At 39.2% G+C, this 23975-nt stretch overlaps 1 protein-coding gene across 1 annotated transcript in view; it reads right to left on the bottom strand.

Moving 5' to 3' along the window:
- Positions 1-889: 889 nt before the first annotated feature.
- Positions 890-23975, bottom strand: part of opn3 (opsin 3) — a 48072-nt gene continuing 24986 nt past the window's right edge. Inside the window, exons 2-4 of the mRNA XM_028820826.2 lie at positions 20843-21162; positions 3911-4162; positions 890-1431 (exon numbers count right to left, since the gene is read on the bottom strand). Coding sequence (XP_028676659.1) covers positions 1168-1431; positions 3911-4162; positions 20843-21162 — 836 coding nt within the window. The 3' untranslated portion in view covers positions 890-1167. The remainder of the gene's footprint in view (positions 1432-3910; positions 4163-20842; positions 21163-23975) is intronic.

Raw genomic sequence — 23975 nt, 5'->3', positions numbered from 1 at the left:
AAAGAATTTACAGTCAGGGTCACCATTATCTTGATTTGAAATGTGAAATAAGATCGACAAAAACAAATCAAGTAGGAATCAAATTGGAACTCTACAAAGAATTAAGAATGAACCTTCATATATTCAATTATATAATAAAACACTAAGACCTGTGTGTCTAGCCCCTCGGAATATTGGTTAGTTTGGCTTTGGTGATGCAATCGAAAGAGGAAGTGCAATTGTGAGACGCACAAGGGGAATTAAAGGAGCAGGAGGTATACTGATGGAGAGTCGACTTCAGAGACAGAGGAGGAGGAGAGAAAGGCACCTCGAAAATAATGCCAGAGTCTGAGAAGCAGGCTTAGTTTATGGGAACACACTCAAGAGAGAGGAGGCACCGACAAAAAGATGTTAGTAAAGGCATAGGAGACATTCTTGAGGGATTCACCTTCAGCAGAAAGAGGGTATAAAACTGAACAGAAGGCGAGAAAAAGGGCCTTGAAAATAATTACGCTTTATGGGAATGCGTGTAATAGACGGAGTGTTGATGAAGAGATGTTCACACGCAGTCAAACACTGAGAAAAGCTGCAGAAGGTACACAAAGAGCAAGAGACAGCACATATTTTTAAATTATTCTATTACCTGTCTTTGACAGGTATTGTGGCAAAACCGAACATTGTTTATGAAAGGCATTCCTTCTCTTAATAAAAATTGCTTGTGCTTATCAAGAAAATTTAAAATTTCCTTTATGTTTAATGAAACTCTTTTGTTGTATTGTAGCTGACCAAGTCAACTGACTTCTATCACATTTATGTTTTATAGGCCGCTGTACAGCAGACAGACAGGAATATATTAAAAGCACACAAAAACAAATTTGACACTTTTAGTATAAATATATACATTTATTTCAACCGTACAAGGATTAGTTCTTAAAAATAAACTTGAAAAAAACTAATATTAAATCAACTGTTTTTTAAAACTTGGTAACAATCTCTTTGAGGTAAAATTCCAGGAAATTATTTCATTTGTAGAAAGCTAAACATTTATTGCTTTACTGTTAAAAAAATCACCACCATTAGATTTAGTCTTGTGAGTCCACTTGAAAAAGTCCATGATGCAATGAAAATAAGCAAAACACAGTGTGATAAAAATAAAAATATATCCTGTAAAAGCAGCTCATTTTGTAGTTACAAAGGGCGTACTTGAATCACATTTATTCCAACCGTACTGCTTTTCGAAGAGGCATCAAGCTGGGTTGTCTCCTCACTGGCAATAATAAACACAATTGAACTGCTGCTAAAGGTTACTTTCTTTTTTGGCCTGTCCCCTAGTTTCTGAGACATGACGATAGGCCTCACTGGTTTTTCCTCCATAGTGTCTGGTCCTTCTTTGATGGACCTCTGGATTTTAACCATCCGTGCACAAAACAGCTTCATAAGGCATCGCCGAAACTGAAAAATATACACGATTACAAAATTATACACAAAAGTACATTTTAAAAGGACAAGAACTTAGATCTCAAATTTGCCTCTAGGTCAATAGTATAAAAAGCAGATTCAATGCCTCAGAAATCAAAGCTTAGAGTATTCTAAGGGCAACAAGGTTGTGGCTCTAATCCACCTTATGACTTATTGTGCAACCCTGTGCAAATCACTTAGCCTGCCTAAGCAGTTATATTTCCTGACCTTGTACGTTACCTAGGATAAAGATGTCTGCCAAATATACAATAATAATTGCAACCAGAGGAAAGAGTTTTGAAAGGTTCCCCTATCATCATTCAGCTTTAAAAGATATTCAGATGGTTCTGGGGGTTCCTGGTCTTCGCAAATTAGTAGAAGACAACTTGGGGCACAGATGGTGTGAAATATAAACTAGATGCCCTGTAATAGGCTTAACTCCATCAAAATATTTATCATAAAACTTATCTTAATGTTTTTTGAGTCCTGGGGAAGGCACAGAGCACATACGTATTTTTGTTTTGTCAAGTTTTTGGCTTTTATGTTTCTATTCAGAAGGAAGTAATTTTACACCCAGAGGTGGAGTAAAGTAATTATTTACGGAGGACCTCTGCACTTTAGTCCTGTCTGAATCGTTCATTTCAGTAACTTTGAATGGACTGAACGTTCACATCTCAGTAAAGATTATGGAGTCTTTCACAATCTATAAAGTGTCAGTGAACAATAATCCCAGGTTAAACAAGTCCCATGCAGAGAGATAGAGATAGATAGATAGATAGATAGATAGATAGATAGATAGATAGATAGATAGATAGATAGATAGATAGATAGATACTTTATTAATCCCAAGGGGAAATTCATAAATTCACAAATCAACATGTCAGTAAAATTCCATCATTTCAGTAAATCAGACAGGATTATAATTATGGAGTTCCTCAAGAAATAATTACTTTACCCATTGCCTAAAGTGAAACTTCATGTACTCCTTGTTGTGCGTGCTCATTACTGGTGGACTGGGGATATCCCCTCAAAGGTCTGAAGGTACCATGATATACACAATTTGTATTCAAAATCGGGTGTTGTCATGGATTAGGGTTAGAGTTAACAATATGTTTGTTCGCACTTATAAATGCCTCATAATCAAGAGGTTGTGGGTTTGGTTCCAGGTCCTCTTTGCAGTTACCGTTTTGAGTAGTGGACTGCTATTATTGTAACTATTTTATAATAAAAACATACTTTTGAGTTGAGTCTAACAGCTGGTGCAAATTTGTGGTACTTGTAAAAGTTAGCGCTGAAGAGGTAAAAGCAGACACACAAACGAAGCTCACTCAGTTCTTCTTGGTGTCTTGTTGAGCAAACAGGCACTTCAGGGTCTATGGTGGACGTTACTCTTCCTCGCACACGGACATTCACATCAACATGTCATTTAAGTGATCTTTTTTATTCAAGAATCCAAGAATAAAACTAAATAAAAAAAATTGTTCAAATCACAAGTTGATATAATTGTCTGTGTTTGAGGAAGAGTAACATCATTTACAAGTACCATAAATTTACACAGGATTTTACAGACTCTCATCAAATGCATGTTTTTGTTATATGATAATAATAATAGTAACAGCTCACTACTGACAGCACTAAATACACAGAAGATGTGGGATTTGGACCTATTACATCACCTTTGCTAATGGTAGCTTATTCACTGCGCCATCAGAGCAGGTCCATGATGTAGCTACATTACCACTGTGAGAGCTGGTTGAAAATGAAATGCACAAACACACACACATATACGAACAACTTTTTATTTTGTACTACCTGATAGTTTGGCTTCAGCAACATATCAGTTGAGCAATTTCTTTCTCTTCAGTTTTATTCTTGAATAAAAGCATACTTGTTTTGTTACACATATTGTGAAAGTGTTTCTTGGATATTTGGGCTTCATGTATCCTACACTTCAAATTAAAATTATGATGTTACTACTATAACATATGAAAACATTTTCTTTTATAGCCGTGCGTTCAGCATTTCTTGCCTTGTATTTCCTCTGTCATTCTATATTTACACAGATTGTTGTAGACATGAGACTCACATATGCATTTCAAATCATGATATTTCATTACCTCATATAATTCCTTATAAAACGCATTGTCAGATAAACACTTCAACACAGATTACAGCTGTGAGGACTGCAGTAGGGTGATGCCTTCATCTGACTGAATGGGGGGGTGGGGGATGTAGCAGGCTGTCGTCTGCTAAATCGCATATTTCCAAAACAGAAACGGGCTATTAGAGCAACGATAAGGAGCTACGGGCTTCTTGACGTAAGTCTGGAAAATTTAAAGAGGTCAGGGGCTCATAGGCTTCAGGGATTCTAGCATTAAGAACCTACACTCTAAAACAAACAACATGAGTAACCTATTTAATTAAACAAGCTGTATAGAAAACCAACACTAACAGAAAACATCTTTCAACTGACCTTTCGACTCATGAAGATGTAGATGACAGGATTATAGGCTGTGCTTGACTTTGCAAAAAATGAAGGAATGACAGCTGCCATTGGCGTTACGATGTCTTTGTATCCATAGGCTATCAAAAGAGACACCACTGAGTAAGGTGTCCAACAGATGAGGAAGGCGGAGATCATAAGGAAAAACATCTTGGCCACTTTCTTCTCATATCTCAAAATTTTAACAATCTGAACAGTCTGAAGGTCTTGAATGCAGCGAAGCTGTAGGAAAATAAAAATATTAAAAATAAAAAAAAACATTAAAAAGAGCAGTGATGACTTTAATAGAACTGAGGTGTTTACCCTGCACACCAAGTGTGACCATCCTTTCTTTACCTATGGGACACATGTACGTGTTTGAAACAATCCGAAAGCCTGCATGTTGCTAAAAACAGGTTGCACAAACCAATTAAGAGTAAACAATATAAATCAAATATTTTTCTCTACCCTACCCCTAACCCTAACCCTAAGCCTAACCCTAATGCAAACTAAAGATGAAACTGACTTAAAATAAATGATAACTTATTAAATTAATTTTGTGCATTCTGCATATCGCATCTCAAACACATGTCCTAACCGTAACCATCTTTAATGGAGAAAAATTAAAATAGACATTTTTGCCTTCTGAAATATTTACCGACCATGATTTCCTCTGTCTTTGTTTTATTCTCTGCCATCCTAAAAAATGAGTTCCTTAAAATAATAAATCGATTCACCTTCAAGGAAATGTTGCTTGCATCATGACTGCTTTTGTGCAAACATACCAAAATATTCTACACAGAACTCTGTTACAATGTTTTTTATCTGCCTTAATTGATTTAATTATTTCTATTTTTAGAAGAATTTAATGAGTTGAAAGTTGTGAATGTTCAGATGTGTTATCATTACGCAACTATCAATTCCCTGAGGCAATGAAAATACCAAGAAATTCAAAGTCTGTTCAGTAAGATGCTATTTTAGAATAATGCCAGAGACAATGTGGGATTTTAAGTTTCTTTTGCATAAGAAGTATCTTTACATCAAGGTGCAATAAGCTGCATGCACTGAAGATGCAGCATCCACAAATAATCTAAAAGGTACAATCATTCCAGGATTAGTAAAAAATGAAATATTTTGGAGGGAAACCCAGTTAGTTTCCACCATTTGCAAACCATTTGAATAAACAGTAGCACTCAAATCTTTGTGTTATGACCTTAGAGAGATCAGAAAAATAAACAATAGGGAGATATCAATAAAACCAACAAAAAAGAGGTTAGGAAAATCATAACTGGTGAAGGTCTGCAAAAAAAGCAGAGCAAGACCTAAAATGTAAGGTCCAAATTTCAAAACCAAAATAATTATCCAGACAGAAAAAGACACAAAACCAAAAACAATTCAAACACTGGACATAAGAAATTAGACAAACGAGAGGAGACCATTCAGTCCATTAAGCTCCTCCAGATACTTCTTAAAAGATGTCAAAGTTTCTGTTTAAACTATACATCCCACATCTCTTTGCATAAAGAAGTGCTTCCTGGCTTCAGTCTTCATTGCACTTCCCTATAATTTCCATGGTATGTCAAAAGCGTGATTCACCATTGGGTTGAAAGCATTCTGCTGGATCTACATTATCAATCTTTGAGGATTTTAAAGACCTGGATTAGGTCCCCACACAGTCTCCTTTGCTTGAAACTAAACAGGTTTAATTCTCTGAGGACATGTCTTTAAGTTCTGGGATGCACTTGGTTGCTCTCTTCTGCACAGCTTCAATTGCTGCCTCTGTCTTTTTTGTAGTGTGGTGAAAGCATACAGTACTCCAGATGTGGTCTTCCTAATGCATTATATAGTCTATACATAACATCTTTAAAATTGCATTCAAAAGTTATTATGATATAATTTAACATTTTATTCGTCTTTTTAATTGCTTTGGCACATTGCACAGATGATGAGAATGATGTGTCATTGTAAAGTGCTAAAGCTTTTTCAGAGGTTGTCTCCTGTAGGACACTGTCTCCCATTGACATTCCTTTTGCCCAAATGTAAAGCTTTGAACTTTTTTGTTATACTACATTTTCCAAGTATTTGACCAGTTGTGAAGATTATTTTTGAATCACTTTTACTGTCTTCTCAGTATCAGCTTTCCATCTAATTTTAGCATGATCTGCAAATTTCACAAGTCTAGTATTTACACCGGAATCTATACCATTAGACATATATAAAGGAAAGAGCTGTGTGTGTGTGTGTGCGGGTGTGTGTATGTGTACAGCAGTCTGCTCTGCTCACACTCACCCACAGCGACTAGATGATGCATGTATGCACTTTTACATTTTTTGGTGCTTGCATGCACCTCATTTCTCACTACAGAGGTGTATGTGTATTTATGAAGCAGTCCGCTCTGCTCACACTCAACCACAACCACGGAAGTTGGTGTGAATTCTATGGAAGAATGTAGAAACTTATACAAGTGTGACTTGCACTTGGTGAAATGGTGCATGCACCTCACTTCTCATTCAACCCAAGTAGATAAACTCGCAACAAGCTACCATACGCTTACCTAAGACAGGTTGCAGCCTCAATTTGTGCCACAGCTGCTCTCGACTACATGTCCATCTCAGACAAGATAACAAACTTTATTTGAAAAAGACTTTAATCCAATATGAGGATATCTGTGAATACACGCTGCCATATTTGAATGGTAAGGACATAACAATGTTAGGAAAATTGTGGTTACTTGCCAAGCAAGTTTGTGGAAAATGCACTCAAAACAGCAGCACCAGCAAACAACATGATGGCGCAGATATAACATCACCAACAAAACATTAAGATATTCCATCTAGTCCAAAAACAATTAATAAACACACAAAATGGAGAAAAGCACATTCAAGAAATTCAAAAACTCACTTGGTACTGACAGTCCAAAGCCAACTCTATTTGTTGGCTTCTTCATTTCCAAAAGGAAGTCCAGAACTCTTGAAGGTCTATTTAATTATGTTTCTAAAAAAATTTCACTTTCTAACAGCTTTGTCAATAATATCATCATTACTGTCTCTCTGTCTGCATCATCTTCCTCAAATTTAAGATCAGATTCAGTATCTAACACTGTTTTTACCTTTTAAGCAGGAAAAAAACTTAATGAGAAATTCTACATCAGGGGACCAAACAAGTCCAAAATACATGTAACTTTGAAGTTTTGCTCCATTAGAGAGGCACCAATAGCAACAGAAATATATCAAGATGCAATTGAAAATGTATGCCCATCCAATGAAAACACAAAGGGAAACATATGAGGGACGTTCAAAAAGTTTCTGCACTTTTATATTTTCGTTGGAAACTGTGAAGGTGGGAAGAGTAGTAATTGGGCATTAAAAAAGTTGGTATGACTCTGGGAAAATTGCATCACAAACAGAGGTGACTATGTAGAAAAGTGATGTCATTTGTTTTAGAAATTCTTATAAATAGAGTTAAAAAATTGCAGAAACTTTTGAACATCCCTCATATATAAAGTTTATGAGTGTTTGTTGAATACATGTAGGGGTATTCAGCAAAAATATCACAAATGAAGTTACTTTTACAAAGCAGATCAGGAAGAAAAAATACATTATATAAAATTTCGAATCTACTACAGGTATGTCCTCACTGTGAGGTTACAGAAGTGTTGCATTTGGCAAAGCTGCCTGCTCTCTAAAATACTGTAATATGCTCCCTATGACAGATCTATTTAAAACAAAGGCTGAATGATTGAAAGATAAACACCTTTGTGTAAGTAGCTTTGTCATGTTTGATAAAAAAAAAAAAGCACTTCATCACAAAGATATGCTTGTTGACACCTGCGTCCTTAGCTGTCAAGTGACAAATATTTGCTTAACAGTGTGGTGAGAGAAAGTGTTAACAGGCTTCAATTGACTTGGAGGTCATCTGCTAGGATCCTGGCTTACACCAAACACGAACATGAATTAGGATCTAGCTGGCTTGGCAACGCCGCCTTTCTATCCTTTAGGGAAAGACTAAATGAATTAGTTACCATGGAACAGCCATTTGTAAGGGGAGGTAGGGAATTTCATCGAGGGTCTCTCCATGAACCTTTAATTGACCAGATCCTTTTGTTCTTATGCTGCCTACAACCAAAGTATTTCTGTTTTTCATCTACCTTAAGGCATATGACTTCATATATTATTTAATGCCTCTGTCCATGTCGACCTTTACAGATTTCGGTCTGTGTGTTCATTTCTTTCTCTTTATCATCCAGTATGTGCAATGGTAGTGCAAACAAGCTGTCAGTTTATCTTCCCTTATAAACTTGTTTGAATGAGTGTGTGTGTGTGTGTGTTTGCGTGTATGTGTCTGTGTTTGTGTGTGCATACTCTTGTCAGTGTCTTAAAGTGTTTACATGTATATTTAAATAAATTATGCATTTCAAAAACTACTTCTGTAAATATTTTGCAAATCAATAGGTTTGGTCCCATGACTAAACAGAGCAGACTGCAAAAATCCCACTTAAATGAAAACATTTCTATAGCCGTTATTATTGGACATAGATCAAACAGTTTGGAAGGATAAAATGATAAGTACTGGAATAAACTGGACCAAAAACAACAGGCCTGAAGCCTGTTGCAAGATAAACACAAGAAAAGGTTAGGTGAATTTGTTCTGAAGTTATCATTGCACATTAGATTAGATTAGATACAACTTTATTAATCCCATGGGGTAATTCAAACACATTCAGCAGCAGAATCACGAAAAACAAGAATAGGCCTCAGCGTTCACTTGTTCTAAATTTTTACATCTTTGCTTGAATTATGTCATCCTGGAACCCAACACAATACAAAAAGTGCATAATTGTCCAAGAAAAATGTATTATAATAAATCAATTTTGATTTTCCACAAACACACACAGACACCATGCTAAAATCATTTTGAACACCATAGAATAAGAATCTTAACTCAATAGAAAATGTTTGACCCCATCACCAAGCTATCATTAACATGGAAGTAAAAAATAAAGCTCTCTCAGCAGTTAAAAACTTCTTATGTAATACACTACCGTGGCTGTCCGCTTGTCTGTCCAGGATTTTAAATCACCTGTAGCTTGCAAACCATTTGACCTATTGACCTGAAATTTGGTACACATATAGTACGTGACGTCTACAATCCACTTTCGGGGTGGTGATTGACCTCCAAGGTTATTGCTCTTTTTATTTTTATTTTATTTTATTGTAGAATCAGCTCTCGGCAGCAGCAAGCAGGGTGGCCATCCAGCGCATGTATACGAGTGACGTTCTCATCCCTACCACCTTCACTGTCACTTCCCCTACCTCTTCATATCTTAAATCATTCTTGAGGCAGATTGAAGACTTAAGTGCCAGCTTGAGTGAAAAATTAAGGAAAACATACTAAGTAAACTGACTTAATCAGTTTTAATGTGAAAAGATGACGACGAAAGGAGAAAAGAAGCGGGCTGCTAGGGTGGAGAAAAGAAGAGCTGCTCAGGAAGCAGCAAGCGCATCAACCTCTGAGCAAACGAATGCTAAACGTACAGAGAAAGAGGATCCATCCATCCATTATCCAACCCGCTATATTCAAACTACAGGGTCACGGGAGTCTGCCAATCCCAGCCAACACAGGGCGCAAGGCAGGAAACAAACCCCGGGCAGGGCGCCAGCCCACTGCAAGAGAAAGAGTAGGAAATCTGAATGTACAAGTCAAGTGTATTCTCTGAATGTTATCGTGCAGTGTGTTGTTACTTGTAAATATATATTTCTGAGTTTAACCATGTTGAGGCAGTTCATATGGAAGGTAGTGGATCAAGGAAGAAAAGAGAATTAAAAGTAGAATAGATAAAGATGAAGGCTGGCAAGAAACTTATCCTAAGAAGAATCCTAAATTGAGACATAAAAATCAGAGCAAAGGAAAACATTTCAGATGAATTCAAACAAGTGAAGGGCCAATATACGATTACAAACTATTAATTAAAACTTAACCAAATTCATCAGACATTGTGCCACTTTAAAAAAACAAAAAAATGTCAACAAAGGTTTGTGGTAAATCCAGCCATTAGACATGAAAGTCAAAAAAGGGCAGTGGAATTCACAATAAGAAATTAGAGAAGGAAAAGTAGTGTTATTTGAATGCAAGGGCCTTCATATCAAGAGTATAGCTTAGCAGTACACTTTTAATAGGCATAATGGCCACCAGCTCCTGCACCTACTGAGAAATTTATGTTTTCCCTGGCCTAAATACTATGACTACATCCTTTTTGGGGCTTATCTCATTAAAGTTTATCAACCACACTTCCTTTTATTGAGTGACCAATGCTTGTGATGCTATGGTGCCTATAAGAAGTATTCACCCCTTGGAAGTTTTCACATTTTATTGTTAAACCACATTGAATCACAGTGGACTTAATTTGGCCTTTTTGAGATTGACTCTTTAATGTCAAAGTGAAAATGGATCTCTGCAAAGTGGTCTCAACTCATTACAAATGTAAAAAAACAAATTAATTGGCCGCATATTCATTCACCCTCGTCAGGTCAGTATTTAATAGATGGACCTCTGTAAGGCAAGACAGCCATGAGTCTGTGTGCTGAGGTCTGTAGCCATTTGTGTGTCTGCACACTGTCCTTTTTACTTTCACTCTATGTTATAGAACTACTCAGGTTCTGTCAGGTTCCATGGGGATTTGTGGAAGAAATTTATTATCTTATTAAAGAAAGACATGTCCTCTAACAAGACAAATGAGTAATCAGGCAGGAGAAAAGCTGTTCATTGTATCTTTTAATTACTCCTCGGCAAAATACTTTAGAGGGAGCATTCTTCAAAAGCAGTCTGATACAGCATGGTCAGAATGATCAGCATGGTCAGAGAAACAAAGAATTGAGGTTAATTTTCTAAACTATTGAATTTACATACAGTGTCAATCAATGCATACACTGACTGTGGTTGGTTAGTTGGTTTACACCCAAATGACTTACATAAAATAAAAGTCTATTATATTATTTTCTGGTTCTTCTTATACCTTTGAGATGAGCCACCACCCTTCAAATTACTGCTGTAATAAGGAGCGCTATATAGCGCCCGACCCGGCACAGAACGACACAGAGGCACGTATAAACTCAATGGACTTTATTTTCTTCTTCACCCGTGGGCGCACGTCTTCCCCGTGACCCACAGGTAATACACAGTCCCAAAACACTAGTCCAACACAAAGCAACACACTCTCTCCCACCACTCCTCTACAAGCTTAGTCCTCCTTCCTCCCAACTCTGGCTCTCTGAGTGGTGGTGGCTGGCCCTTTTTATATCCCACCCGGAAGCGTTCCAGGTGCTTGGCCACCTGGTCCTAATTGCCCTTCCGGGTGGGGCTGAAGATATGACCAGCCAGGCTGCTGACTCCATGCTGCTCCCCCTGGTGGCCATCCGAGCCCCCAACCAGGCTGTGGAGGACTCCATCTCCCATGGAGCCCTGCGCCAGGTTGGGGAATCATCGTCCACCAGGGAGGCTGCCACCAAGCGTCCCGGGGGAGGTATTGAGCTGCCCATGGTGCCTCCCCCAGAACAGATGCAGCAGGGGCGACCCTGCCGGGCATGGGACCCGGCTGTCCTTCACACTGCATATAACAACTGTCCATTCTGGTTGTTTTACAGGACATCTACTGATTTCTTAGTCATCTCTTAGTCATCTTTAAGTACATTTTTTATTCACTTGTCCTTTATCTGGTTTCCTGATATACCTAGAAAGGTTTCTGACATTTATTAACCGTTAATTATATTTCTTTAAGATTGCAAGTGAAGAACAATTTTTTTCCAAGTCCAGCCACAAATTCTCAATTGATTTAAATCTGGACTCTGACATGGCCACTCTAGGACATCAAAATTGTTGTTTTTAAGCCATTTTTGCGTACCTTTGGCTTTCAGTTTGGGGTTGCTGTCTTGTTGGAAAGCAAAACAGAACATCTCCCAAGGTGTAGGTTTCTTGCGAACTGCATCAGGTTCCCCTCCAGAATGTTCCTGTATATTGGCTGCTTTCATTTTATCCTCACAATCATTGCAGGGTCTGCTGCAGAAAAGCATCCCCACAGTCTGATGCTGCCACCTACATGTCTGATGTTAGGGATGGTACGTTTTTAGTAATGAGCAATGTTGCCTGGTTTTGTTCTGAAGGCCAAAACGTTTGATTTTAGACTCCTCAGAGCAGAGAATCTTATTCAAGCTGAATTCCAGGTCTCCCATGTACCATCTGGCAAATTCTAGCTGAGATGTTATGTTTTTTTTTAATGCTGGCCTTCTCTTTGACACTCTCCAGTAAAGCTGCGACTGGTGAAGCACTTGGGAAACAGTTGTTGTCTGTACAGTCTCTCCAACCTCTTCCACTTTACATTGAAACTCCTTCATAGATCTCTTGATGGCCTCCCTCACTTGTCTTCTTTTTCCACAGCCACTAAGTTTTGTGGACGGTCTGCTCTAGGCAGATTTACAGCTGTGTCACACTCTTTCCATTTCTTAATGATTGATTTACCTGGAGTCCAAGGAATATTCAGTCACTTGGATATTCTCTTGTCTCCATCCACCAACTTGTGCTGAACAGTCACCTTTGCACGGAGTTTCTTGAAGTGTTCTTTTGTCTTCACTATTTGCCCACCACATTGACTCATCATAAGCTGGACCTTCCAGATAAGGTGCATTTATAATGAAATGAAACTCCACACAAATGATCTCCCTTAAACTCATCCTTTGACTTCTGAATCCAATTGGCTGCACCAGTGATGACTTAGGAATGTCATATTAAAGGAGGTGAAGACTTATGAGATCAATTACCGTATATACTCGCGTATAAGCCGGGTCTTGAAACCCGAAATATCGATCATAAAATCAGACCCTGACTTATACACCCGTTCAAAAATATTTTTTTTTTTTTTTACATCTTCTTACTTCCTCCAATCTTGCATCAGTTTCTCAGACACATTGAATTTTGTTGCAGCAGCGCAGTTACTAATTTCTTTTGCCATTTCAACGATTTTTAATTTAAAACCGGCTTCATATTTTCTTCTGATTGAACGCTCCATCGTAGATATGGGATGCTCTTACAATAAAGGTGTATGAGGGTGTGAAATACAAAAAACACAAATCAGTGGAAACGTTGCTTCGGAATAGTTCGGGTATTACCATGTGGTCACGTAGGCACAATAGAGAGAGAGGTTAGGAGCACATGCTGATTCAGCGCATTGCCGCACCCACATAGAAAAAAAGGCCGTGTGCTCCGTGGTTACTCTCTCAGGTGGGCATTAGCATATTATAATCTCTTTGACCAATAGCGTGAGTTTTCTGCATTCAACTTATATGACTGACATTATAAAATACCAGAAATTATACTGTAAAATCAAGCCCCGACTTATCCATGGGAGAACTTAAACGTGAGTATATATGGTATTTTGTATTTTCTATCCATCCATCCATTATCCAACCCGCTATATCCTAACGACAGGGGCATGGGGGTCTGCTGGAGCCAATCCCAGCCAACACAGGGCGCAAGGCAGGAAACAAACCCTGGGCAGGGCGCCAGCCCACCGCAGGTATTTTATATTTGTAATTAATTCAGATGGGGTGGCACAGTGGTAGCGCTGCTGCCTCGCAGTTAGGAGACCCGGGTTCGCTTCCCGGGTCTTCCCTGCCTGTAGTTTGTATGCTCTCCCCGTGTCTGTGTGGGTTTCCTCTGGGTGCTCAAGTTTCCTCCCACAGTCCAAAGACATGCAGGTTAGGTGCATTGGCGATCCTAAATTGTTCTTGGTTTGTGTGTGTGTGCCCTGTGGTGGGCTGGCGCCCTGCCCTGGGTTTGTTTTCTGCCTTGCTCCCTGTATTGGCTGGGATTGGCTCCGGCTGACCCCCGTGACCCTGTAGTTTGAATATAGCGGGTTGGATAATGGATGGATGGAATTAATTCAGACCACTTGATCTGTTTTCACTTTGACATTAAAGAGTCTTTTTCTGTTGACCAATGTAAAAAAAACACATTACATGCACTGTGATTCAATACTGTATGATAATAAAATATGAAAACTTCCAGGAGGGTAATACTTTTTATCCATCCATCCATTTTTCAACCCGCTGAATCCGAACACAGGGTCACGGGGGTCTGCTGGAGCCAAACCCAGCCAACACAGGGCACGAGGCAGAAACCAATCCCAGGCAGGGTGCCAGCCCACCGCAGGACACACACAAACACCCACACACCAAGCACACACTAGGGCCAATTTAGAATCGCCAATCCACCTAACCTGCATGTCTTTGGACTGTGGGAGGAAACCGGAGCGCCCGGAGGAAACTAATACTTTTTATTGACACTGTATTTGCTTTAAATTCACTAACAGTGTCCTCTGTTTAAGTACAACCTAAAACCAGCTGCAGCAATTCTCTTAACTTGACATGAACACTTCCATTCTGAAAGCTGTCAAGATCCATAACACAATGCATTTCATCAATCCGATCTGATGCTGATATTTTAAATACTTTTAAAAGCGTTGAATCTCAAAGGCAGCACATTTCTCTAGACAAGAATGGCATTTGCAATCCTAAAAGAGCACCCTTCTATTTTAGTTTTTAAAGATGTTACTGACAGGCTGTCAATCAGCTGTTGTTTCTTAGCAAAGTCATTTGAAGAACAGCTACAGCAAACCCCAGTGGGGATATCCCCCTTTGAAGATCTTCGCATGTGTAATTGTAAGCATTACTGTAACCTGAGTGGATGACTCAACATGCTGCCTGGCAGAATGAACAGTCGCAGAGTGCCTCAAGCGGCACAACACATTTTGTCTTTTTTTGGTCTCTGTTCCAGAGACTATTTAGATTCATTCCCAGGGAAACACTGAAGGAGATTAACACATGACAGTATAGGCACCAGCCCCAGCAATCCTAAACGTAGATAAAGCAGATTTAAAAAATGTAATGGGTGGATGGACGGATAAATTATCCAGTTATAAGAAAAGTTGAACAAATACTGAATTGTAACTGTGGCCGTATTTTCATTATAAACAAGATCTGCTCAAGATCACACTTTCAATTGTGCCTGTAAGATTAATATAAATCATCTTACAAAACATTTTTTGTTCCTTATCTGACCTGCTTAATCCAGTTGAAGGTCATAAGGGCCAGAGGCACTTCGTACAAAACAAAACTCCGGTGGGGACATCTGGTCCATCGCAGGGTACACTCATGCATGCCCACACATGGACAGATTAACCCTGGAGGCCACATCACATTAAATGTGCAGACTTCATTTACGTAATCTTATGAGTCGGAATCAGTAATGTAGTTTGACATAACCTGCAAGTGAGTCCAAACAGTCGGTGACAAAAAGTCTTAAATCATAGGGGGAGTGCACTGCATAGAATACAGATACAAAGAATATGGAAGGAGGGTGTTTTAGACCTGACAAACAGAAGAGAGACTTGTTGGTATAATGTTTTAGGAATCATGACAGAATGGAAAAAATATAATAAAGACCAGAAACAGCGGCTGAATTCACCATACCTGTAAAGCCTTAGCACTGGCACTGGCTGCATAAGGTAGCACATTTTTAGCTGACAGAAAAAGAGGCAAGCTCACAATACGTTGAAACTGCGAAACTGTATGATACCCTGGGATTTCTAGACAAACTATATGACACACTCAGGCAATGAGATCAGCAACGGCTTTTGTCAAATGTGTCATCTCCTTTCACTAGAAATTGTGTAAAGTGAGATCAGCTTTAAACACACATCTTTGGGATGTGAAAGGAAAACCACTGTAACAAGCAAACAATATGTACAGACATAGGGAGAACGTAAACAGTCTACAGAGCCTAGGATCTTGTTAAAAAATTGATTGCAATAATGATCCCAAGCGTAATTGACCTTACTTGAATAGTATGTGCACTGGAACACATCCATTTATTGCAAACGTTCTGCTCAACTTCACCTCAATGATCGCTAACATAGAGGTTGGGAGTACACGCTGATACAGCGCATTGCTGCACCCAATGAAACCAAAATACATTCTGGATGAGCACATTACACTTGAAAAAGTTGTCACAGAAATGGCAAGTGTCATGTGTGTGGGCAAAAGAAAAATATTGTACATAGAAACTGGACACGGAAGGCTCCCCAAACCTGGCATTAAGTCCGCTTCAATCAGAATGCAATTGGCTGAAGAAGCATGAAATGCTATGTCATTATTTTATCTTGACAAAAATCAATCCAAAATTAGCCAAGGAAGCAGTTAATATTGATTTTCAACTAGTCAGCCTAACCTGCCGATCAATAATTCATACTTAATTGTTAATGGCCAAAAGTTCCATCTTGATGAAAAGTAAATTCAGCCAGATGTTGACACTGGGGAGCAATGCCAGCACAATGGTTACTGCTGTTACTTTACATCTAAAGAACTCAGAGTTGGAATTCCAGCCTTTCTGTGTGAAGTTTGCATATTCTCTGCATGTCTGCCTGGGTTTTTCTCCATTATTCCACTTATATATCTAAAAATATGCAGATTATGTTAATGGTAAACCTGGGATGCAAGTGTTTGTGTGCTGGAGTATTTTATGTGAAGGACTGGTTACCCAGTCAACATTTGTTCACAAAATACCAGTTGGTTCTGTACAACAGTAATGTTTATTCATAACATGAATAGAAGGATGGAATGTCTGACTTTCGAAAAATATTTTTTCTCTAAATAGCATATTTCTTGTAAAGGATGAAATGAATGGACTTATCTAAAACATCTATATACAGTGGAACCTTGGGTCACGACCGTAATTCGTTCCAAAATTCCCAAAGTAATTTCCCCCATAGGATTGTATGTAAATACAATTAATCCGTTCCAGACCGTACGAACTGTATGTAAATATATTTTTTTTAAAGATTTTTGAGCACAAATATAGTTAACTATACCATAGAATGCACAGCGTAATAGTAAAACAAATGTAAAAACATTGAATAACACTGAGAAAACCTTGAACAACAGAGAAAACATGGCATTGCAAGAGTTCACGCTATAGTGCTACGAACCGCTCGCTAAAAACACTTTTTTTAATGAGTTTTAAGCACAGGAAAAAAAATTAACATTTGAAAAATCCGTAATATAATAAACAACCAAGAAAAGTAACATTGCAACAATGCACGCTGTGAACCAATCGCTGTAAACAGAAGTTAAGTGGAGGTTAAAATCCAATAGAAAAAAGTCTTCATTAAATACAACAAGGTTAAAACAATGCTCGAATCAGTCTCTTTAAAAACAAGCCCGGTGCATTCTTTAACTGCCTGCTCAGCCTTATGCCAACCCTCTCTCTCTCACGCGCACATGTGTGTGTGTGTGTCTCTCGTGCTCTGACTCGCTGCACAGGGAATGCACAGGTGTGGAAATCATCGGCGCGCACAAACCGAAAGGGAAACTGGCTTGTTCATATACCGAGTGTGTGGTCATGAACGGATGCAAAAGTTTGGCAAACTTTTTGGTCGTAACCCGATTTGTACGTGTACAGAGACGTTCGTAAACCGAGGTTCCACTGTATTGGAGAACATTTAGTTGGCGATATCAACGTATGGCAACCACCCACAGTGCCAGGGCAAAAGCAATTGCTAACCACCTCTACACTCTTCCCCTGCAAAACAGAAAACCAATGCCAGCTGTGATGTCACTTCCTGTATAAACCCTGGATGTTCCGCCTTTTCCTTCCTAGAAAAATGATAAAAACATGTAATTTTTATTCAGCAACAAAAAAATGTTATTATGTGTAACATAAACATGTACATTTTTGCATCAGTAGAGTAGGAAAGGTATGTCTAGTTTCTACTTCTGTACTGATGTGACACACTTTGAAACAATCACTAAAGGGCTCCCCGGAGTGTGTGGCTCTGAGGTTAGGGATCTGCGCCAGCAATTGGAAGGTAGCTGGTTTGAATCCCTTAAATGCTAAACTCTACTCTGTTGGAACCTTGAGCATGGCCCTTAACCTGCAACTGCTGTGTCCTGAGTATGACATTAATCTGCATCGAGCACTTTAAGCAGGTCCTCCAACTTACAGGGAAAGCTTGGGGATTTGTGGCAGGATTGGCACTCTTGCCACTGTCAAAAACATCACCCTGTTTCATTGTGGTGCAGAGGTGACTGCACTTGGGTCCCAATCTAAGTTGTTCATTTTGTGGTGAGTGTGGCAATGCGCTACCATTGCATGCTCTCAACCAGAGGTAGGTAATAATGAGTTACATTTACTCCATTACATTTACTTGAGTAACTTTTTAAAAAAATTGTACTTCTAAGAATAGTTTTACTGCACCATACTTTTTACTTTTACTTGAATACATTTGTGAAGAAGAAACGCTACTCTTACTCCGCTACATTGGGCAAAACTTGACACACCAGATACGCTATATTTTTGCCAAAGAGAAGTCACCAGTGGATCTACTGCATTACTGTTTCACCAATCAGACGTAGCAACAATAATCACATGCCTCAGTTTCACCAATCAGACGTAGCCATGAAGTTACATGACCACACACAAACTTCCGGCGTCTGCAGCCTGTGAGAGACTTTATAGTCATGTGGGGCTCCTGTTCACTGCTAAACGGTCACAGCTTCACTGCAAGAACCTTGAGAGCCAACTCCTGCTGAAGCTTAACCATCACTTCACTGACTGAAGAACAAGCACATTTTAACCAAACATGCACAGACACAGACAGTCATGGTAAAGTGAGACTTCTTGTATGTGCACAAGCTGCCTTGTTCTAATGTTATTTTTTATCAGCTGTGCTATTTGGAGGGCAAGTGTGTGACGATGCCGGTCCCCTACAGACTTTTCTTTTCTCCTTTTCTTTAATTTCCCCCTTCTTTTTTTGTGCCGACCCGTATTGTGAGCTGCGAAGCTAATCCTACCCTGAAAAAGATACAGACACCCCTGGAAAAAGCCCTAGGAAACCCCTAGGAAACTTAAACAGACTACCTTCACATTTCTCCTTTTCCTTCTGGCCGGCTCTGTCGCGTAATCCGCCTCCCGCGCGCTACTCCGCCTTGTCAAAAAGCATGTGCCGACTTCTCTCTGTGGTTATAAATTGATTTTCTGCTTCTTTCTCTCTCTCTGACTTCTGGTGCTCCTGGCATGTATTCCTCCGAAGAAGAAGAAATCCTTGGTTGCTTTTAAATGACAAGCAGAGGTGTAAACTCTTTCAAGGAGCATGTTTGAAACAGTTTTAAAAGATAAATGTTTGTTTGCAGTGTTTGAATAAAAATTCGAGTTTCTTCAACATCCACTGGTCTTCTGTGCAATCTTGTAACCCAAGCGTGACAAGTGGTACCAGGAGTGGTTGCACAGATGGATGCATTAGCACAAGCGGAAGCCGAATACCTTTTCCAAATCGCCCAGAATGTTCCTATCCCATATGATTCGGAAGATGATTTACATTCCGAACGTCCTGCGTCTAGCCTCCAGCCTCCGTCTGTCAGACGAACAGACACCCAACAATATATTCAGCCTCGAAGAGCCTCTCCAATCCCTCAACAGTATGTTCCGCCTCCACCAGCACCAGCACCTGCGCAAGTTACTAGACGTAACTAGACGTACTAATAACACTCCCGTCTCCATGGGCGTTAATCACATGCTGCAGAAAGCCAATGAAGCAATTGAGAACAATCGCACGTGCAGGTGTGACTCACTTTAACTACCTCATTAACTCCCCGCGGTCGTGCATTTGCACCTACGGAGACTGACACGGCTTTATGGTTTTGAAACTGGCCTTTTTTTTTTTTTTGAAGCTACGGAACAACTACACCACAAAGTGAATATACAGTATTATACTGTCAGTGTACAGTATATCTTGTCACTGTAAGTAGTTTTCACTGTTCAAAAATACATGTTACCTACTGTAGGTATTGGCTTCAAAAGCTTTGTTGTGAAAAACTGAGATTTGGAACTTTGTGTTATTTGTGCATCTTTATTTTGTAAAGATGTTATTTATTTTTACTCATTTTCTATTTTATTATTTGAAAATAGCAGAATTTGCACATTATTTTATATTTTGGTCTGTCTTATTACAACATTTCTAAACAATTAAATCATTTATTATGTTCAAACCGTTACTCAGTACTTGAGTAGTCTTTTCACCGAATACTTTTTTACTCTTACTTGAATAATTTTTTTGAATGACTACTTTTTACTTCTACTTGAGTAATATTATTTTGAAGTAACGCTACTCTTACTTGAGTACAATTTTTGGCTACTCTACCCACCTCTGCTCTCACCTAACCCCGATGTTGCAGTCAGGACAGAAGAAGCGTGTTTCTTTGTGCACTTTTTTCAGTTGCTTGCACAAGAGAGGGTAGAATGTCAGTGCCTGTTCTGAGCAATCAATGTGCCACTTTTGTTATTGTAGGATACCACAGCGCAAGGCGGAGTGGCTTCCACATTCCCCCGACACGAAAATAGACAGGACGGTTAATGTACTGACAAGAGTACTTAGGAGATTAACATCTTTCTCGTCTTTCAACTTGTTTGCAATCATTTTACCTTTTTGCCACGCACATATTTGCACCACGCTGACACTTCATGTGACAGAATTCACCAGGAATGTCACGTGGATTTAGTTGTACAGTGCCGTATACATCAGTTTCACAATTCCTGTCAACGTCTGATGAGCAATTCACTTTGCCATCACTATGTTTGATTCAACTAATGGTTAGTTTGTTCAAAAACTTGCTTTACAGTCTATTGTTTACTTGCCATTGTGTGCTTTGATTGAAGGCTCTGCCTCACTCATGAATACTGATGAGTTACTATAGAGTGTCAAAATTTAGTTTGCTCCTGGTATGGTTCAAAATTAAGTAATGGTTCCCTAAAGAAATTAACAATACAGTGAACATTTCAACATATTATATGAAAAAAGTACAAACAAAGCAACATGCTTACCATTCGTATGGTGTATAGAATATGTCCATAACAATAGGCCATCACTCCGACAGGCACAAAAAAGCAGCCCAGAAAGAAAAAGAAAATAAATGAAGCATCATTGGCGTCTTTGGATTCCCAGTCCACAGAACAACCCAGTCTATGCTTCTCCAGTGTATACTTGTTCCAGCCGATGAGAGGGGCACCAGTCCAGGCTAAAGAATAAAGCCAAATGTAGGTAATAGCCCTCCAAGACCATGAAAAGTCTATCACCTTCGCATGAACAACTCTGATGTAGCGTTCATAGGCCAACACAGTAAGGGTCATGATGGACACAATTCCTGAAAACAAGGAACAATAAAGACATAAGGGTTGTTCATACATAAAAAAATGTACCATTTTTTTAAATAGAAAGTTCCTAAAGAACATCAGTCCATCCAGGCTTGCAATGGACTCCTGGTGATACGTGTTACAAATGCCCACCATTTTACTATTACGCAGGGAATCACTAAGATTATAAAATCATATGATTATACAGAGTGAACCAAAAAGAAGTACCACATTTCAAACGATTATTCCACAAAAACGCTACAAGATAAAATAAATTTCAATACGACACAAGAAAGGGTAGACAAAATAGATTTTTTTCACTGTGTTTTAAAAATGATGTCTTCAAGATGGTGGCCATCATTAGTGATACACTGTTCGAGAATACTCGCATGACTCATTTTGCCATTTCAAGGGGAATAGCGGCGATTTTGTGGCAAATAGCATCCTTGAGAGCTTCAAGGTTTTAAGGTTGGTGTGTGTATACCTTTGATTTCAGATAGCCCCGCAAGAAGAAATCACACGACATGAGATCAGGTGAATGTGAAGACCACCCAACATCTCCACGCAAGGAGATCAGCTTCCTCGGAAACATCTCCCGGTAAACTTGCATGGATCTTCGCGCCATATGAGTTTTTGCTCCATTCTGTTGGAACCAGGCATCCACCGCATCTATTTCTTCCAATTGGGGCCGCAAAAAGTTCTCTAGCATTTCAATGTAATGTTCTGAAGTGATGGTGACCGTTGCTCCCCACTCCTCAAAAAAGTAAGGGCCTGCAATGCCAAATTCTGCACCAGCACACCAAACTGTAACATGCTCATTGTGCAGGATTCTCTAATGAAGTTCATGAGTGTTGGTTTTAGCCCAATAGAGAAAGTTTTGCTTATTTATGCAACCATTCAAATGGAAATGTGCCTTGTCACTGCACATGATGATGGCATCTAGAAGAACGGTTTGCCGAATGTTTGTGAATAACTCTCTATGGCTCCTCCAGTCTCTCTCAGTGAGTTCCTGCACTACCATCATTTTGTATAGATGGAAATTAAGGTCCGCATGCAAAATCCTCCTCAAAGACTTATTGGAAATGCCTAAGGTAGAAGCATGATTGCGTGCTGAACGTCTAGGACACTGCATAATTGACGCCCCTACAGCTTGGATGTTTTCAGTACTTTCCAAGGACAGCCTGGAGATTTCTGTCCAATGTTGTACCCATCTGTCTAAAGTTAGCCACCTACTGAAGAATTGTTTTCCAATTTGGGACATTGCTGTTAAGAGGAATGCTGAAGTGTGTCCGGAAGGTGCATTGCGTAGTGATGATGGACTCGTTGTTTTTGAAGAATGCTTCGACAGCGAAAACATGGTGCGCACTGGACCAAGGCATGTTGCCGACTGAAAACTACAAGGACCTATCAAAGGACCCCCCCCCCAATCCACTCATCTGCCATTACTTCATGCAATGACCTTGAGAAATGTGATGCTTCGTTTTGGCTCTTTCTGTACTAATTTTGTTATATTTCCTTATTACTTCATTGTCTGAATTTGCTTAATTTCACTTCTGAGTTGGGTGCAGGGTCAGAGGCCATCGATGTGATATCAGACACAAGGCATAAATCGGTGTCTCACAGATTTAAAATAAACAATCTAAGATTTGCAATAGAGTAAATAATTAAGTAGGCCCTCTTTCACTGTCATTTTGCTTCTTCAGTATAAAATGTTTGTTCAGATAAAATAGATGAGACCCTTGGTTACGTTTTAATCTTTTTTTAGTAAATAATGATTTCCTGTTTCACAAATGTGTTATGTTATCATGCCCAGGTGGCTCTGTGAAGCTCAGTCAGTACAGCAGTTATTAAGGTCATGGGATCAGGTGCTGTTATTGTACAATTTAAATGACTTTCGAAGTCAGTAAGGTTTACAATGCTCTTACATTACACTCAGATTTATTTTCTTAGCAGACACTTTTATGTGATGCGACTTACAAAAGAGGTGAACATAATCAAGTAAACTTCGGTCTGGAAGTTACAGGACAAGGTTACAAAATTGATCACCACATGTGAACAGCTTAGAACAAAATACTAGCGAGTTACACTTCCTAGGTTACAAGAACCTAACAGATTAATTACATCGTTTAGAACAGAGATTCACCAAACAAGAAAGTCTTCTTAAAATATTAGAGATTGTCAGAATTTCTAATGGAGGTGGGCAGCTCATTCCACCAAGTAGGAGCTACACAAGAAAAACATCTGGATTGAAGTTTGATACCACATAAAGAAGTCATTACTAGTTGCCATTTATCACAAGTATGAATGGTTGAGAAGAACCTCGTGGGTGTCTCTGTATTTGTAGGTGCTGACCCATTGACTGCTATGTAGGCAAGCATCAAGGATTTGAACTTAATGTGTGATATTACAAGGAGCCAATGTAGTGATCTGAAGAGAGGAGTGACATGTGCCCATCTTGGTTGCTTGAACACAAGACATGCCACAGCATACTGCATCATCTGCAACAGCTTGGTGACATACCCTGATGCTCTCGCCAGCAGATAGTTGTAGTAGTCCACACGTGACAAGACCAAAGTCTGGACCAGGAATTGTGCTGCATACTCTTGTCAGATACGGTCTGATCTTGCAAATGTTGGATACAGTGAATCTGCAAGACCATGAGACTGTTGTGACATGATCAATGAAGAACAGCTGGTCTTCGATCACCAACCCAAGGCTGTGCCCGGACCTGGCACATGTTAGTCATAATGAGCCAAGCTGAAGACAGATGGGGTGCTGAATAGATGGATAAGATGCGGTAACAAGAAGATCCATTTTTGCCATG

The sequence above is a fragment of the Erpetoichthys calabaricus genome, chromosome 15 (assembly GCF_900747795.2).
Source record: "Erpetoichthys calabaricus chromosome 15, fErpCal1.3, whole genome shotgun sequence".
NCBI classification, from domain to species: domain Eukaryota; kingdom Metazoa; phylum Chordata; class Cladistia; order Polypteriformes; family Polypteridae; genus Erpetoichthys; species Erpetoichthys calabaricus.
Note: the sequence above shows the minus strand (reverse complement) of the source record. Positions and strands in the feature narration are given on the sequence as shown.